At 49.8% G+C, this 17,961-nt stretch overlaps 1 protein-coding gene across 3 annotated transcripts in view; it reads right to left on the reverse strand.

Annotated features, from left to right (window-relative positions):
* Positions 1-17,961, reverse strand: part of JDP2 (Jun dimerization protein 2) — a 44,391-nt gene that overhangs the window by 21,042 nt on the left and 5,388 nt on the right. For all 3 annotated transcript variants that reach the window (XM_066341440.1, XM_066341442.1, XM_066341441.1), the window contains exon 2: positions 11,481-11,704. In XM_066341440.1, the coding sequence (XP_066197537.1) occupies positions 11,481-11,704 (224 nt within the window). The remainder of the gene's footprint in view (positions 1-11,480; positions 11,705-17,961) is intronic.

Genomic DNA, 17,961 nt, shown 5'->3' on the forward strand with positions numbered 1-17,961 from the left:
GCAGGACTCCGGGGTTTGTGGTGATGCTCGTGGAAACAAACCTGCCATGCTACCAGTTCTAGAGAAATCTAGCACATACCATCATGTACAGTATATAATGCTTGATCGTTGTAATAAACAACTATGTTGCCAGTATTTGTGTTTACTATACTTCTTATCATTACTGTAGTGTGTACTTTTTCCACTTATAAAAAATGTTTGCAGTGTAACAGTATGCCGTGTTAGGTCGGCAGTAGCCTTGTACGGCTCGTGTTGACTGTGTCTTGATTGCATCGTTTTCTCTCATGTCTGACTTACTCTTGTGTTGTTTTATACAGAAGCATGCTGTCCGGGCTTGCAGCCCAGGAGTAGTGGACTATCCCGTAGAGCCTGGGTGTGCAATAGGTAGGCTCTACTATCCAGGTTTGTGTAAGTGAACTCTATGACATTCGCACAATGACGAGTATGCATCCCTGTCATTCATTACGCAGTGCAGGGCCGTCCATGTAAATAATGTCTTATCCCCTGGCGTTGCACTCTCAGGAGGCTCGTGAGTTAAAGAAAAGTAGCAGGAAGAGCTTTGTTCTGAGGGCTATGCAAAATAGATGAACCGGCACCAGAGATCACCCTGGCAGTGCTCTCCAAAGTGTTAGGTTTGATAGCTGATGAGTATGAGCATGTGTTTGGATCTTGCTTTCTTTAAAAGAAAAAAAAAAAGAAAAAGATAAAATTATGCTTTCAAAGTGAGACCCTGGCAAGTTACTTAGTCTCTCTGAGCCTTGATTCCCTAACAACTAGTAGTACTGATAACACCTACCTTGTAGGGCTATCGAACAGATCAAACATTATGTCTCCAGAAGTACTTTGCAAACCATAAAATACATTGCTCAAGTGAGCCTTTTGTCTTGAACGCAGACGTCCGCAGTCCTGTGGAGGCCTGGGCCAGTTTATACAGAATCAGGGGTTTCAACCAATGGCTACAGGCTAGAACCACCTGCCGGCCCCACCCAGACCAACTGAATCAGAATCTCTGGACTCCACATCAATATTTTTTAAACACTCTCCAGGGGACTCTAATAAGTAGCCAGGATTACTCCACATTTCCTCCTGAGTTTCATACAAAATTTTGCCAAATTGCTCTCATTGCTTCTGGATGGCCATTAGCAATAAAAAAAAAAAGAGGAGGAAAATGCCCCTAACCACCAGCTCCTGACTTTTCCACTGCTGTTGGCCGGAAAGGGGGTTTTCATAACTATAGCTACTAATTCTGGAGCAGTGATAAATGCTAGATGATTTATTTATACATACATTATCCCTTCTAACCCTCCCCACACCTCTGTGAAATGGATACCATTCTTCCCCATTTTTAAAACAGCTTTATTGAGATACCACACACCATTCAATTTGTCCACTTAAAAGCATACAATTCAACGGCATTTCATATATTCACAAACTTGTGACTCTCACCACAACCATTTTTAGAATACTTTCATCACCGCCAAGAGTCACCCCACCCCCCTGAGCTGTCCCCCACCTCAGCCAGCCCCAGGCACCAGGGAACTGGGTTTCCTTCCCATCCCTATGGATTTGCCTTTTCTGGACATTTCACGTCAATGGAATCCTGCAATCCATGGTCCTTTGTGACCGGCTTCTTTCACTTAACATGTTTTCAAGGTTCATGTGTGTTGTAGTGTGGATCCATGCTTTGTCCTTTTTTACAGTCAAATAATATTCCATTGTATGGATATATCATATTTTATCTATCTATCTATGTCATTCCATGGTTTATTTGGGCTGTTTCCACTTTTGAGCTGTTATGAATATTATGGCTATGAACATTCGTGGGCAAGGTTTTGTTAGCACGTTCTCATTTCTACTGGCTGCATACCTGGGAGTAAAACTGCTGTCGTATGGTGTGGGTCTATGTTTAGCTGTTTGAGGAGCTGCCAGACCAGTTCCCAAAGTGATTGCACCATGCTACATTTCTGCCAGCGGTTTCTGAGGATTCCCCCTTCACCCCTCCTGTGCTTATCTGTTTTTTTATTATGACCACCCTGGTGGGTATGAAGTGGTATCTCACAGTGGGGTTTTTTTGTTTGTTTGTTTTTTGTACTTTTCCGAAGCTGGAAACGGGGAGGCAGTCAGACAGACTCCTGCATGCACCCGACAGGGATCCACCCGGCATGCCCACCAGGGGCGATGCTCTGCCCACCAGGGGACATTGCTCTGTTGCAACCAGAGTCATTCTAGCGCCTGAGGCAGAGGCCACAGAGCCATCCTCAACACCTGGGCCAACTTTGCTCCAATGGAGCCTTAGCTGCGGGAGGGGCAGAGAGAGACAGAGAGGAAGAGGAGGGAGAGGGGTGGAGAAGCAGATGGGCACTTTCCCTGTGTGCTCTGGCCAGGAATTAAACCTGGAACTCCTGCACGCCAGGCTGACGCTCTACCACTGAGCCAACTGGCCAGGGCCTTCTCACGGTGGTTTTGATTTGCATTTCTTTGATGGCTGATAATGTTCAGCATCCCTTGTGTGCTTATTTGCCATTTACATATCTTCTTTGGATATCCGTGCTTTCAGATACTTTGCCTGTTTTTTTAAATTGGACTATTTGTCTTCTTATTACTGAGTTGTAATAGTTCTTTACATATTCTAGATGCCAGTTCCTTAGCAGATCTGTAATTTGCAAAAATGTTCTCTCCTTCTGTGAACCGTCTTTTTACTTGGTGTCCTTTAAAGCACAAAGTTTTTAATTTTGATGGTGTCCAATGTATCTACTTTTTCTTTTTCTATTTTGTTGCTTGTGTTTCTGGTGTCATATCTACTCCCAGGTCACAAAGATTTATTGCTGTTTTATCCTAAGAGTTTTGCTGTTTTAGCTCTTACATTAGGTCTTTGATCCATTTTGAGTTTAAATTTTGTATATGTTGTAAGACAGGGTCTCTCTGCTCCCTCCCAGTTTTCCCGTAGAGGAAACTGAAGCTCAAACATCTAGTGACATCTCCAGAGCTAACCTGCTCCAGTGCGGCAGCCCTGTATCACACTGCTACACTGCTTCCAAAGAGCCAGCGTGGGCTGTTGGCGGCGGCTGGGGGAGGCGGTGGGGGGAGGACTATGGAGGCAAAGCCCAGAGGAGCTTGTGGCCCAGAACATGCACATACACTATTCTTAGTAAAGGGAGCCCTGCAGCCACAGAACAGAGCACAGTCAAGGAGTCCCAGCAAAGGGCATGACGTGAGCAGCCTGAAGGGGTCACTGGCCCTGGCAGGTTGGCTCAGCGGTAGAGTGTCGGCCTGGCGTGCGAGGGACCCAGGTTCGATTCCCGGCCAGGGCACATAGGAGAAGCGCCCATTTGCTTCTCCACACCCCCCCTCCTTCCTCTCTGTCTCTCTCTTCCCCTCCCGCAGCCAAGGCACCATTGGAGCAAAGATGGCCCGGGCGCTGGGGATGGCTCCTTGGCCTCTGCCCCAGGCGCTAGAGTGGCTCTGGTTGCGGCAGAGCGACGCCCTGGAGGGGCAGAGCATCACCCCCTGGTGGGCAGAGCCTCGCCCCTGGTGGGCATGCCGGGTGGATCCCGGTCGGGCACATGCGGGAGTCTGTCTGACTGTCTCTCCCTGTTTCTAGCTTCAGAAAAAAAAAAAAAAAAAGGGATCACTAAGAGGCCTGTCACCTCACTCCCAGCACCTCCGCCGCCGGCCGGAATCTGCCCCAGTGTCCTCCCAGTCACTGAGCTCTATCCTCTGGCCCAGTCGTCTTGTGTCTTTCAGGCAAAGAAGAGGGGAGAGAGCCGTGGCTGACTCCAGAGCTGCTCAGCCAGAGGAGGTCACCTGTGAGAGGACTCAGTGCCCCAACTCCGAGTCCATGTTGACGGTGGATCTGAGGACGCCAAAGCAAGATGACCAGCATGAACAGGCAAGGCCGCTTTGTAGGGCCGTTAAAAAGGTGATGGGGTCATGGAAATCCAGCAATGACCTTGACACTCAGGAAACAAGATAAGGGGTCACACGAGGCCGCTCAGGGAAAACCACAGGGTTGAAGGGCCTTCTCATTTACAGTTTGTGATGGAAACTACAACTTGGGCTGCATCTAAACTGCACAGACAACCAGAAACAGGAAGGTCTGCTCGTTTTCCTGAAACCCAGGGCGCAGGCACAACACATTGGAAAGGTCAGTGCTGTCAGGGTGTGTAGTACCATTCACTGCAAGTGGATTCAGTCTCAGTAGGTAATTTACAGACGTTCTGTGCTGCAGTCAAGCTCATCTTTACACACAGCGCCTCAGTCTTCACAATGCAACTCTCTTTTAGTTGCCTCCTTTATAAATGAAAAAGGAACTGAAGCTCAGAAAGACCAGCTGACTTGTCCGAGGTCATACAAGGAGTGAGCCAAGGAGCCAGACTCTGAACCCAGAAGCTTGAACCAAGCCCTGAGCTCTGCCCAGGCCCCAGAAGCAAACCCTCTGGGTAGGAAGCCAAGCCGGCGTCCTGCTCCCAGGACACCTGGGCACCTCCACACACTCAGGCCGCTCACCGCTTCTGAGGGCAAAACCCCCTCAAGGAAAGCCCCAGTCACAGTTTTTGAATAAGTTATAAAACTAATGGGCGTAATTGACGCATTTGAAAAGTAAATCAGCATCATCATATCTTCCATTTCCTGAGTATTTCAGTAAGTGCAGGCATTCTGTGAAACCTTTTGCCTCCATGAGTTCGTTTAACCATCACAGCAACACTGAGAGGGAGGTACTAATATTATTCCCTCCAAGAAGGCAATGTGGGACTCCCTGAACTTTTCACAGGTATTTGATTTCTGCTAAGAACATACATATCCAGCCATATCTCCACCGTCACCTTTCCAAGGTGACCCCGTGCTAGGATGGCAGCAGGCACGACCAACCTCTGATGTTAAATAAGAGCTTCAGAACCCCTGTGAATGCCCAGGGTATGGTATCAAATCAGACTCAACCACGGGAGGCAACAGTAAACCCAGTCATAGCTGCTTTTAGCTACCACTCATTCTCCCTCAAACTAAACCATGAAAGGGGGGAGAAAAGCTAACAGCTTTAAAAAAAATGTGCTAACAAAGTGACGGAACTAAAATGGAAATTCAGGATGTCAAAAACCAGTCAGGAGATTCGGTTCCAAGAAAAGGGACAGATTGGATCGCTCTGCCAAAGAAGCGAGACAGAAAAAGAATCTGAGTCAGGGGGAAGAAGGCCAACACTATTCCGAAGAGCCACACATTTAAAACCAATTATGCAAGGCTTGCTAAAAAATGTCAGTGGGCTGCCTTGATGTTTTAAATCACTAAACACACAAGCATGCTTATCCCAACGTTTACCCAGCACACAGGCTGGCTGGGGGCAACTTCTTTGGCTCAGGCTAAACATGGCGAACATTCTGGCCTTTTTGGTGAACAGACTCCAGAAGCCACCTGTGGCTAAGAGTGAGCACACCTTTCAAGGTCATCCTGTCGTCTGCAGATCCAAATTCACATTTCGTCCAAAGGCGAAAACTTTCTAAATGTGCTTCAGGGTCCCAGGAGAAATTGGAAAGCCACTAGTGTGAAATCCACAAACAGCTAAGTCTCCTCTCTCCTGCTCTGAAGATGACAAGGACCTGGCTCCAGTCTACATGGGGAATATGTGCTAGATCAGGGGTCTCAAACTCAACTCAGCATGTGGGCCGCAGAGCAAGATCACAGCCATTAGGCGGGCCGCACTAGGTCTACAAAAGGCAACTGTTACGCAACACTTTTCTCACTGCAGTTGAAAACCAAAAAAATCAGTACAACAAGCACAATCGTACATGCAGTTTACTCAGTGTCACAAAACGACCAGAAACTGTAGTTCGCATCACAACTGCTGTTAACTAAGCTAATATCTAGCTAGGATGCTAGAGAAATGAAAAATACAAGTAGGCCCCTAGGCTTACTTAATTTTATCCAAAATATTTTGAACTTCGTGGATTAGTCTGCGGGCCGCACAAAATTGTTCGGCGGGCTGCATGCGGCCCGCGGGCCGCGAGTTTGAGACCCCTGTGCTAGATGGACCGTCCGCCATGGGATGAACCCACTGACTCCTAAAGGCCAAGCCCTCAGAATGCTCCCTGACAAGGATCAGCAGAGCCTGCAGAGATGTATCACATCGTACACAAAGTCATCCCTGAGTCTACTAAACATACAGGTTCCCTGGGCTCTGCCCTCGGAGTTTCTGGGTCCAGGGACCCCGGTACGATCTGGAAAGCTGTATTTATGAGAAGTTTTCCAAGCCGTTTAATGATCAGTCAAGTGTAGGAATGGCTGGCTTGATTTTCATTGTGTTCTTTTTTTTCTGCCTCAAGTTGTAGAAGTTCAGAAACAGAAAAACAAATGGGCAATGCTTAGAGGTAAGAATTGGGAGATATTGAAATCAAGGTACAGAAAATTTAAGTGACTTGCCAAGTTGACACAGCTAATTAACGTTCAAAACAAGAAGCACATATTAAACATACAATTTATGCAGAGCACTGCACATAGTCTGGTGGAAGGAATAAGAACTGTAAGGTCCAGTCCCTGTTCTGGGGACCCAAACACAAGACACAAACTCCAAAGCAGGCCAGTGCCACAGACAGTGTGAAGTAGGCTGGGTATAAGACAACAGGGAGGAGTGGGGCCTGTAGCAAAACAAAGACTGCATGCTAATACAGTGAGCTTCTGCTATTCAGCTGTAGCTGTCACTGCATAGAAGGGTGTGGGCCCAGAGTGGCCAGATATTCTGGTTTTTTTAAAAGAAGCCAGAAAGTTCACATTTCCTGGCTTTTAAATATAGCAACTTATTCAATTAAAAAAAAAAAAAAAGAAAAAAGAAAAAACAACAACACTGTGAGGGCCAAACAGGATTCATCTGTAGCTGACTCCTGCCTATGGAATGACAGTTTGCAGCCTCTTCCCTAAGGGCATCCAGTCCAACCGCCCTTGAACTCGAGTCCCCTCTAGAGTCCTGCAGTGGCACAGAGGGTGAGGGGTCCCAGCTAGCAGGTGGTTGAGTGCGTACGCGTCTGTAAGGGTGCAGCTTCTGCTGGTCCCTCTCAAGTCACACTGGAAACGCATTCTGGGCCCAGGGGCGGGGTGTGGCCCCAGCAGCCACAGCAACCAGCTCACAGATGGCCCGGGAAGGACCAAACCTACCGGTCAGTAGGGACTGGTGGTTGGAGGGCTCTAGCTGAAAGGGGCCACAGAATGAAAACTGTAGGAAGAAAAGCTCTAGCAGGGGTCCCCAAACTTTTTACACAGGGGGCCAATTCTCTGTCCCTCAGACTGTCGGAGGGCCGCCACATACAGTGCTCCTCTCACTGACCACCAATGAAAGAGGTGGCCATTCTGGAAGTGCGGCGGGGGCCGGATAAATGGCCTCAGGGGGCCGCATGTGGCCCACGGGCCGTAGTTTGGGGACGCCTGCTCTAGAGAAAGCCAGAGAGCAAAGCTGTTGGGAGAAGAAATATCAGAAAGGAAAGGAGAACAAAAAAGCAAGAAAGAAGCGTGGGCTCTAAAATCCCCCTAACCTAGAATATAACACCCCTAGACCCTAGCCAGCCATCAAAATCAGCAGTCTGGCCATTGACCATCTACTTGGCCGGCTTAATTTTTCTTCACAATACTGATTACTACCTGGCCTTTGATACTGTACATTAATTTGCTTACTTTTCTTTCTGGAGGCTCCCACTACAATACATAGTTCCAAGAGAAAGGGCAGGGAAAGCTTATCTGTTTTGTTTATGGCTCCGTTCCCAGTGTCTGGGACAGTGCCTGGCACATAGTAGGTGCTTAACAAATGGACTATAGGCAAGCAGTTGGCACCAAAACAATTTAGCATTATGTATCAACCACATAAAGATACTATAACATCAGCACAAAGCACTTGATCATTTATAAAACCTATTGTTTTAATTTAATTCCTCCAGTTTTCTTTTACCAAACTGTTTCATGCATTTGCACGTGGCCCAGGAGACTGCTGACCTCCACAGGGTAGACCGTCCAAGGGCCTGCTTGGACAGAGCTCCCTGCATGGCGGCTCGGCCCACTCTCTCTCCTGGGCCTGGGAGACATTGTGGCCACAGAACTGCCGGGCTCGGCGCTGATCGGGCCATGTCATCAAAATGATCCAATGTTCTGTGGCCAGGTTCGTTCCACCCCACTCCCCTCCTCAGCCTGACAGAAAAGCAGCTGCAGCATAAGGTTAAAGCCTTGGCTCTAACAGCAGCTTCCCAGCTGCATGACCTTGGTCCTCTCCAAGCCTTGTTAACCTCATCCATCACGTGGGCTTAACAATAACAATAGTAACAATAATTACTTCCAAAGATTCTTGTGCAAGTTCACCGAGATTATTTCACAGGGTGTCCAACAATGTGCCTGGTGCTTGGCTGAGCGCAGCTTTGACATGATGACTTCAGCAGCGGCCTCGTCATCAGCCCAGACCCTGGTTTGGCCCTTTCCCAGCACTGGGAGCCCGAATCACCTGACCTCCTCCTCCCTAGACCTCACAATCCTCTTCTCTAACTGGGAAAAACCCAGTAGCCAGGATCACAGAGGGAATAAACGAGATCGTACACATTCAACACTTAGCACAGGCTCTGGGACATATTCAATGCTTAATAAATGTGAGCTGGTTTCTTTTATAATTCAAGAAACTTGACTGATCTGAAATGCCTCTGAAAATCCACCAAAGGCAGTTGGCCATATGCAAATAAATCTTTGGGGCATAAGGTTCCGCAAATTTCTCTTTTCCCACCTGCTTTATTTTTTAGGTGCTCTAAGAATGAGGCCCCTCCCACACCACGCCAACTACCCGCCCACCCTGAGTCTGATCTAAGAAGCACTTGGAGGTTGGCTCCCCGTGCAGGGCCGACCTTACTTGACACGGGCACTGTCTACTTCGCCCCACAATGCTGCAGGCTGGCAGATGGGAGAGGACACGCAGATACGCCCCAACAACGGCTGGTTATTCCCCTGACCTGGATGGTGCGTGTTTGTGGGTGCCTGTGAAGACAGCACGTCACTGTCAGGTACAGGGCATATGCCACCAATTTGGGGGAGGCTGTGAAATGTAAAAATACCCATCCCAAATAAAGGCCTTCCCCACCAAAAAAAGAAGATTCCTCCAGCACCTTCTGCAGATGGAAGAGGTGGTAACTCCAGCTCCCAGGCCAATCTCTCCTGGGCCCGTCCCTGACCGAGGCTTTTCATCAACGTTGCAGCCTTGGCAGCCCAGCGACACTGCTCAGCTACTGGTTTTAAATGGCAATTATACTGTGGAGTGACCCAGAAAAAGGTGCTTTCAAGTTACAGGACTGGGCAGGTGAATAGCAAAGGACCAAAGGCAAGGGCCCTCCAAAAAGAAAACAGAATTCTAAATAAGCCAGGAAGTACTATCGACAGCACACTGATCTTCAAAGTCAGGTCACAAGAATATAATTACCGTCAACTCTCATCTTGAAATCAACAGTCAAGCCTGACCTGCGGTGGCGCAGTGGATAAAGCGTCGACCTGGAATGCTGAGGTCGCCGGTTTGAAACCCTGGACTTGCCCGGTCAAGGCACATATGGGAGTTGATGCTTCCTGTTTCTCCCCCCTTCTCTCCCTCTCCCTCTCCTTCTCCCTCTCTCTCTCTCTCTTTCCTCTCTAAAATGAATAAAGTCTTAAAAAAATAAAAAAATAAAAGAATTCAGTGAGCATCTACAATGCACCTCATCCAGGTTTCTCAAGGGCAAGTATCTACAACAGAGCCAAGCAACTGAGGTAAATGAAGGCAGCTGGTGGTAACCAAAGCAAAACAACAGTGTAAGAAAAATCAAGACGATAGGGAGGCGTGGGAGCCTGTGGCAAACTGGGAAGAGGCAAGAAGCGAAGGGGGTCTCTGCACTCTGCGTAAGCTGCTGCCATGCCGAACTGGGCACGACATGACCAGATCTTCCAATTTTTTAATCGAAGATTAAAACCCCACTTTTTAAAGTGAAGTGTTGGTTCAAATTTCTTTTAAAACACTGTGCAGGCCAAACAAAACACATCTGAGAGCCAGATCCAGGATGCAAACGACCAGTGTGCCACCCCTGGCCAAGCCCCCAGTAGCCCTTCTTTGCAGGTTTCGTGGTACTCCTGGGGAGAGGGAGGGCTGAGCAGCAGCTACACAGTATCCAACTCTCCCTGCCAGGACCCGGACACCTCTCTCCACTCAAGAGCCCTGCTCTTCGGCATGCCCAGCCCTCGGAGCTCCTTCTAAAGCAGAGGTCCCCAAACTATGGCCCGCGGGCCGCATGCAGCCCCCTCAGGCCATTTATCCGGCCCCCGCCACACTTCCGGAAGGGGCACCTCTTTCATTGGTGGTCAGTGAGAGGAGCATAGTTCCCATTGAAATACTGGTCAGTTTGTTTATTTAAATTTACTTATTCTTTATTTTAAATATTGTATTTGTTCCCATTTTGTTTTTCTACTTTCAAATAAGATATGTGCAGTGTGCATAGGGATTTGTTCATAGTTTTTTTATAGTCCGGCCCTCCAACGGTCTGAGGGACAGTGAACTGGCCCCCTGTGTAAAAAGTTTGGGGACCCCTGTTCTAAAGCCTGAGCTCCCGTCCAGGGACACCTCTGCCTGTGAAAGCTCCTTCTCATCAGAGCTGCCAAGCGCCTGATACTCAGCTGCTTCCCACGTCCTGTCCCCCATCTCTGCCCCCAGCCAGCTCACCACTACCACTGGCTCCTTCTCTGAGAAAACGGCCCTGCTGGGGACCTCGGGCCTTAGGACAAAACTCCAGCCCCGGGGCAGTGGCTGGGGGCATTTCTAACACTGAGCTCACCAGGGGACTTCTGTTTTCCCCAGTCCCAAGGAAAAGCCGTTCTGCAAGGAAGGCTCATGGGAGCTGAGCTGCAAGGAACCCGGAGTGCTCCATGCGTGGGTCCCCTGCAAACATCTAAGACAGACGATTACTGGTGGCCGAGGCCATGCCCTGCTCTGGCAGTGCCTTGGGAAGAAAGGTCACACCTTCCCTCCTCCAAGTTCCCCCTTCAGGGGCAGCCTGGGGCCAAGGGTGTTAGAGAAATGACGTGACTACCGATAAATCTTAAAGCAAACCCAGTATTGGTATTCTCTTATATACTTGTCAAAGCACGTGCACAGTTCCGTTACCTCCTCTGGTCCTCCCAACACCCCAGAGAGGTTGCCAATGTATTATTATTCATTATTGTTATCAATCACTTTTCCCTTTCTCCTCACAGAACCTGGGACAGGCCCAGCATCCTGTCCAAGCCCAGGACTTCTCAAACATGAATGGTTCCAGGAATTCCCCAGCAGAGCTTATTAAAATGCAGATCCTATTTCAGAAGGTGTGGGGTGAAGCCCGAGAGCCTGCAGTTTTAACAAGCTACTGGGTGACACGGATGCTCGTTAGTGGTTCTCAGGCCCCACGGTGAACAGCAGCGCTTAGGTCACACAGGCGTCCCACCCTGGGATTCTGCCTAGATCAAGGCTCACTCACCTCACTTTTCACGGGTTGAGGCCGCTTGCCCAGTTTCACCTCCAGGAAGTGCAAGGGGGCTATCATGGCCCCGATGTTGCGGATGTCGGCGTATTTCAGCTCCTCCGCAGTCAGGGCCGAGCTGGGGAGTCCGGTCAGGGGACCGAGCCCTGGCAGAGAGCCCGCAGTCACGGAAGGGTCCGGGATCTGCCCAGGCATCATAGCAGGAGGAGCAGCGGTCCAGCCTGGAGAAGGCGAGAGAAGAGCAAGACACATGTTGTCAGCCACAAGAGGCGCATGAGGAGCTTAAGCCCCCACGTCTTGCCAGGACCTCAGCCTTTCACCGACGTCTCCCTGAACCCTTTCCCGACCCAGTGGCTCTTTCTGCCCATAAGTCCATTTTGTGATAGAGGAAAACTTAATCCATCAATTCACACCAAGGTTATCCTTGGCGATTAAGGTAACGCTTAACCAACCCTCACCTCATTGACTCAGCATCTGCTGTGTGCTGGGCACTGCATAATCCTCCCATTAGCCCTGAAAGACTGGGTCAGTGCCCAGGACACAGAGGAAGAAGCTGAGGCTTAGAAGGATAACTCGCTCAAGACTGCACAGTTAAAACTGGGAGAGCTGCCTGACCAGGCGGTGGCGCAGTGGATAGAGCGTCGGACTGGGATGCAGAGGACCCAGGTTCAAGACCCTGAGGTTGCCAGCTTGAGTGCCAGTTCATCTGATTTGAGCAAAAAGCCCACCAGCTTGAACCCAAGGTCGCTGGCTCCAGCAAAGGGTTACTCGGTCTGCTGAAGGCCCGCGGTCAAGACACATATGAGAAAGCAATCAATGAACAACTAAGGTGTTGCAACACACAATGAAAAACTAATGATTGATGCTTCTTATCTCTCTCCGTTCCTGCCTGTCTATCCCTCTCTCTGACTCTCTGTCTCTGTAAAAAACAAACAAACAAACAAACAAAAACTGGGAGAGCTGTGATGTACACCGCAACAGACTGACTCCCAAAGAGGGCGGAGTCTAACGGTGGAATCTCGGGCACCTTTGCACCTGTACGAGGAGCTATTTTTGGTCTGGCATGGTGCCTCCGCTCAAATCACACATCCCTTTCTGCCTACTTGTTAAGATACCCTAAAGAGGAAATGAAGCACATCGAAGTTACAGGGGAGTGTGTGCCTCCGTATGTGAGAAAGAGACCGAGGCAGAGGGGATGCAATTAATTAGCACGTGTTTTCTCAGTGGAGCCCGGTACCATGAAAGTCCTTCAGGGTCTCCTCTCTCAAAGCAAACACATACTCTGGCTGTGCAAGATCAAGAAGGTTTGCAAGGGAAGACAGATGCAGGCATGAAAGAAAGACATAAATTAAGACAGGTCAACACCAAGAGAATTCTTATTCCTTCCCTTTCTTTACTGAGAAAAGCTCATGGGTAAAGAATGCTCACTTCAAGGCACAGATGGCAGTGAAGAAAGCTCGTCTTCCAATAAAGCCAGACTTACCTGATCTCTTACAGGGCTCCTATCCATCCATCCATCCATCCATCCATCCATCCATCCATCCAATTGTTGACCAACTACTCTAAGTGAGGAGGCACACCCTGTCTCCCCTCCACAGCACCCAGTGTTCCCCAGCCCATCTCAGAACAGGATCTGAGACTCATTCACAGTAAGTTATAGTCTTAGAGCTGGAAGAGGCCCTGTGCTTATCTAAACCACACCCTCATTTTGCACACGAGGAAACTGAGGCTCAAAGAGGGTGAATGACTGGTCCAAGGTCACACAGCTAGGGCAGGAAAGAGCCAGACCTGGCCTCCTCGTTCCTGGATTTTGGAAAAGTTTTCTCATCCTGCCCTTTTTGTTTCCTATCCTGGATTCCAAGAGATGTTAATGCAGGAAAAAAAATGACCTTCTAATAGTAGACTTTCAGACACTAGCCCATAGTGGAGGATCATTCTCTTACACAGATGACCCTCAACATCACCTCCCATTAAGAGCCAGGTTTTGGAGGTGGGAGCTCAGACACAGAAATGGTCTCTGGGACATTTCACAGGTGGCTGGTTAATGTGCTAGGACCCTCCCTGAAGTTGAGCTGGAATTGAGTCCAGGGTCAGGGAGAGAGCCCCCCCCCTCCATCCTCTGGAGCTGGGTCTGCAGTGCAGAGGTTACAAGGTGCCTCACCAGGAGGGGTAGCGGATGAGCTGCATGTCTCCCCAGACCCCCTCTGGGGGAAACAAGAAAGGGGCCAGTGTAAGGACTCATCCTGGGTGGCAAACGGATGCCCGGTCTGCCACTCAGCTGGCAGAGGGGGTGATTCTAGGCCACCCGAGTCCCACTGACAAAGGAAACACATACCTCCTCAGAAGAGAAGCAAACTCTGCAAAGCCCCTCTTCTAGACCTGAACTGATGCTACAACCAGTCAAAAAGGACCCCCCAAAACGACACTTAATGAACAGGAATGAACAGGAGACAGGAGGTTGGAAAACGCTGTGCCCGGTGCTTCGGCTGAACACAAACCCCAGACCGGGGCCGGGGCACACGCCCCAAGTGTGGACCAAGCGAAAACACAGAGCAAAGCCCCTCCTTGGCCGGAGGCCCTGGAGCCCCCTGAACTGGAAGACCCATTCCTGTGTGGCAAAGTGTGCCAAGTGGCCACGTAGGAAGTGGAGGGGAGATTTCAGGGGGAAAGCAGCAGTCGCAGCTGGTTGTTGCCTCACGAGACCCCAGTGCCTAGCCTCACTTCTGGCATAAAAAGGAAAAGTAACAAACATTTATTGAATTACAGATTAAGTGAATGAATAAATGAACAAACGATAAATTCACAGCGGAGCAACGTTCCCTGGAAGTTGAGATGCTCGTTATCCACTTCCAGATCATCTGCTCCCACAGCAGACCCCAAGCAAAGCGCCGCGGAGGCTCTGTGTTTCCCTGCCTGCGCCCTCTCTGAGAGATGGAAGCCAGACCCCGCTCTGTTCCGGGAACGATAGGCTCCGCGTGCAGCTTCTGTTTATTTTCATACAGATGGTATAAATGAGACACTAACAAATGATCCCAAAATATCTGCTACTGTGAAACCCACCCCCCCACAGGGTAACCAACCCCTGAGAGCAGCAGCCTCATAAATTCTTGCCATTCCTGCTTCCCTGTGAACCCAACGCAATGACAAGCCTCACTCAGGGGATCAGCCAGGCTTTCCTCTGCAGAAGCAAAAAAATCCCCTTCTGTCCTTCTCCATCCAGAGGTGCCCCTAACTGCTCGGATACAAACCACAAAGTCCTTAACACATGCCATTCCTAGGAGACAGCCACAACAGCTGACATTTACCAGTGAGAAGTCATCCGCAAGGGCTTGGGGGGGGGGGGGGGCAGAGAGAGAGGAGGTGGAGCACTCGCCTGCCTTTCATAATGGGATCCTCATTAACTGCAAAGTGCTGGCGGCCAGTCCAAGGCTCAAAGGCAACTTGGGTGACATGAAAAATAAAACAATTTGATGTGCTTTAGAGCTCTATAAAAAGAGGAGGGGGGGGGGGCGGTGGCCGGGAACCAAAACCAGCCAGGAGGAATTTACCCACTTCAAGGAAGACACAGGAAAGATGACAAGAGGTGAAATCATCTCCCGCACTGGTTGTTCCATACGGAAACAATTTAGCAGGAAAAGGAGAACTAGGCACTAAAAGCTTTAGGGGAAGAACCTAGAGGGTTTTTTCCCCCCTTCGGGGCCCAGGAGGTCCACAAGGAAGATAAACACCCTCCACGTCTCCATTAGTAACTAGGATGCATAAATAAAGAGCCAGCGCTGTATGTTGGCAGGAGACCAAAACTGGCAAATGAAGCCGGTGCCTCTAAAAGACAGGCGTAGGATCCAAAAAGATGTTGGCAATTTGGGACACTGACCAGGAATAAATAACCTGGAAACCAGCCAATGAAGAAAAACTGGGTAATGCACGATCAAGCTGGGACTGACGAGCAAGGCGTAATAAGACGGAGAGCGTTCAGGTGGTCATGGTGGATCCCTACGCGGTTGTTGAGCCCACGAGTGATTTGAAGCGGGGCCCTAAAGGCCAGCTGGACAGAAACGGGGGCCAGATGGAGCCCCGGGAAAAGAACCTGAAGGTCTGACATTGGTATCTCTCTGTTCTGACTTACTCGGGGACTCGCAGGCACACAGTCTGGGGCGCTGCCCGAACAAGCAGAAGAAATGCCAGAAAACATTTCAAGTCCAGAAAACGGACCCTCTTGTGTGTGATATTAACATGAAACATCAGTTTAGCTGCAAAAACATGTGGAGATAACTTCAGTTTTCCCCTTATTTTCTTCTCTTGTACATAAATCTGTTAGATAGCCTGATTTCTTAAATGGGAGTATGTACAAATAAGTAACAGTCTTGCGTTGAGGGGTCCAACTCGTAAGGGCTATTTCTATTAGAAAATGCCCAATAGTTGGCATCTTCATCTAAATGGCAAAGACATTAAAAAAAAAAAAAGACAGGTTAAGAGAAAGTTAGAATCTGCATCATGAACTTTCTGTCCATAGCCACAAAAGTTTAAGGGAGGCTTGAAAATCCCTGGGCCTCTCTGAGAAGGCTCCTCTCCAGGCAAGCAGCTGCCCTCGGCCGCATCAGGAGCCAGGAGCCGGCGTGCAAGTGAGTGCAGGCAGCCTAAGGTGGCAAGGTTCAAAACAGTGGAAGGTCTGACCAGGCGGTGGCTCAGTGGATGGAGCGTCGGACTAGGATGCGGAAGGACCCAGGTTCGGGACCCTGAGGTCGCGCCAGCTTGAGCGTAGGCTCATCTGGCTTGAGCAAAGCTCACCAACTTGGACCCAAGGTCGCTGGCTCCAGCAAGGGGTTCCTCAGTCTGCTGAAGGCCTGCAGTCAAGGCACATATGAGAAAGCAATCAATGAACAACTAAAGTGTCGCAACGAAAAACTGATGATTGATGCTTCTCATCTCTCTCCGTTCCTGTCTGTTCCTATCTGTCCCTCTCTCTGTCCCTGTAAATAAATAAATAAATAAAACAGTGGAGGTGAGCGAGGACAGGTCAGGAGCAAGGGAGCTGATTTCACATCAGACCCCAGGAGCACGAGTGGAGTTGGAAGTCACCAAGAGCAGGTGGGAGGTCTTGGGAGCTGGAACCTGGGAAGATTCCCAGGAGGAAAGTGTGTGTGTGTGTGTGTGTGTGTGTGTGTGTGTGTGTGTAAGCAGTACAGAAAGGTGCCAGGCCGGTGATCACAGAACACAGTGCTATCATGAATCCTGGAGAATTAAACAGCTAGCCTGTTCTTGGAGATACGGAATTTTCTGGAATAATTTCTCCTGGAATCTGAAATTACGTAGGTCAACCAGCTGCAAAAAGACAAGGAGATCCAGAAGGCAAGGGGCAAAAGGCTGGGGAAAGCACCAAGACTGGGAACGAGGGACAAGCAGCAGAAGCCCCTCCCAGCCGGCTGTCCCAGCTCTACAGGCAGGGGAGCGGGTGGGCTGTGGGTTACGGGTGGGAGCTTTAGCGCCAGACTGTCTGGATGGGAAAACTGGCTCTGCCCCTTACTAGCCGTGTGACCTGGCGCAGCTTCTCTAACCTCCCTGCGCCTCACTTTCCTCAGCTGCAAAGTGGGAATAATGTTATTTGCCCCGGAAGGCTGCAGAGGGTTTAAATTAGTGAAAACCTGGAAAACCCGCGGAACAGCGCCTGCCCTTAGTGAGTATGAAGTCAACGTAGCCACAGGGTCCTTCCTTCCTGGAGGACAGAGCGCTGGGCCACCCTCGGGGTCGCGTCTGTACAGTTAGTTCCCACCTAACACTGATCTCCTTTTCCTGTGGCCATGAAGAGGGCTCACCCAGAAAAGTCTCTGCTCCCCCACTTTCCAGCTCTGAATCCCAAGAAGCCGGGACCACCCTGCACCCAGGCAGTTACTGCAGAACAGCAGCAAAGGGGCCAGGTCAGGGTTGTGCACAGAGGTGCAGAGATGGGGCCCAGCGCTTGCCCTTCGCCCCAGTTTCTCCTCAGGTCTCCTCCATCCTCCATTCCAGAACACAGCCGCACAGATCACTGGCACCACCAACTGGCTGGGTTTCCACCCCTGCCTCCAGCATCATCGGTGTCCTTCGACCTACTCTATCTTTGCACTGCTTAGAAGGGATCACTCCTCAGATCTTCATGAGAAGAAAAAGAGGGGCGGTCGCCATCAGGAGAAGCCACCGCCACCGCGGCATGCACGATCCCTGCGTAGGCATCCCAGTCATAGAAGAAACGGGAACCTCTCCCCAGGAAAGGTTCTTCCCAGGAGAACAGAGAAATGCTCTCAACAAGGGCCTGTCCGTAAACACTGTCTCTCCTTCCTTATGTAGGTGCTCAGTGAGTACACATTAAGTTACTTGCGCCAGGAATCCTTATCCTGAGCAGCACGATGTGGCTGGGAAAGTACTGCCACCAGCAAGCCTCTATCCTCTCCTCCCTCCTCACCCCACCTCTGTTCCTTGGCATCAGGCGTTCATAGCATGA

Source organism: Saccopteryx leptura, chromosome 6, assembly GCF_036850995.1.
Source record: "Saccopteryx leptura isolate mSacLep1 chromosome 6, mSacLep1_pri_phased_curated, whole genome shotgun sequence".
Classification (NCBI taxonomy): Eukaryota; Metazoa; Chordata; class Mammalia; order Chiroptera; family Emballonuridae; genus Saccopteryx; species Saccopteryx leptura.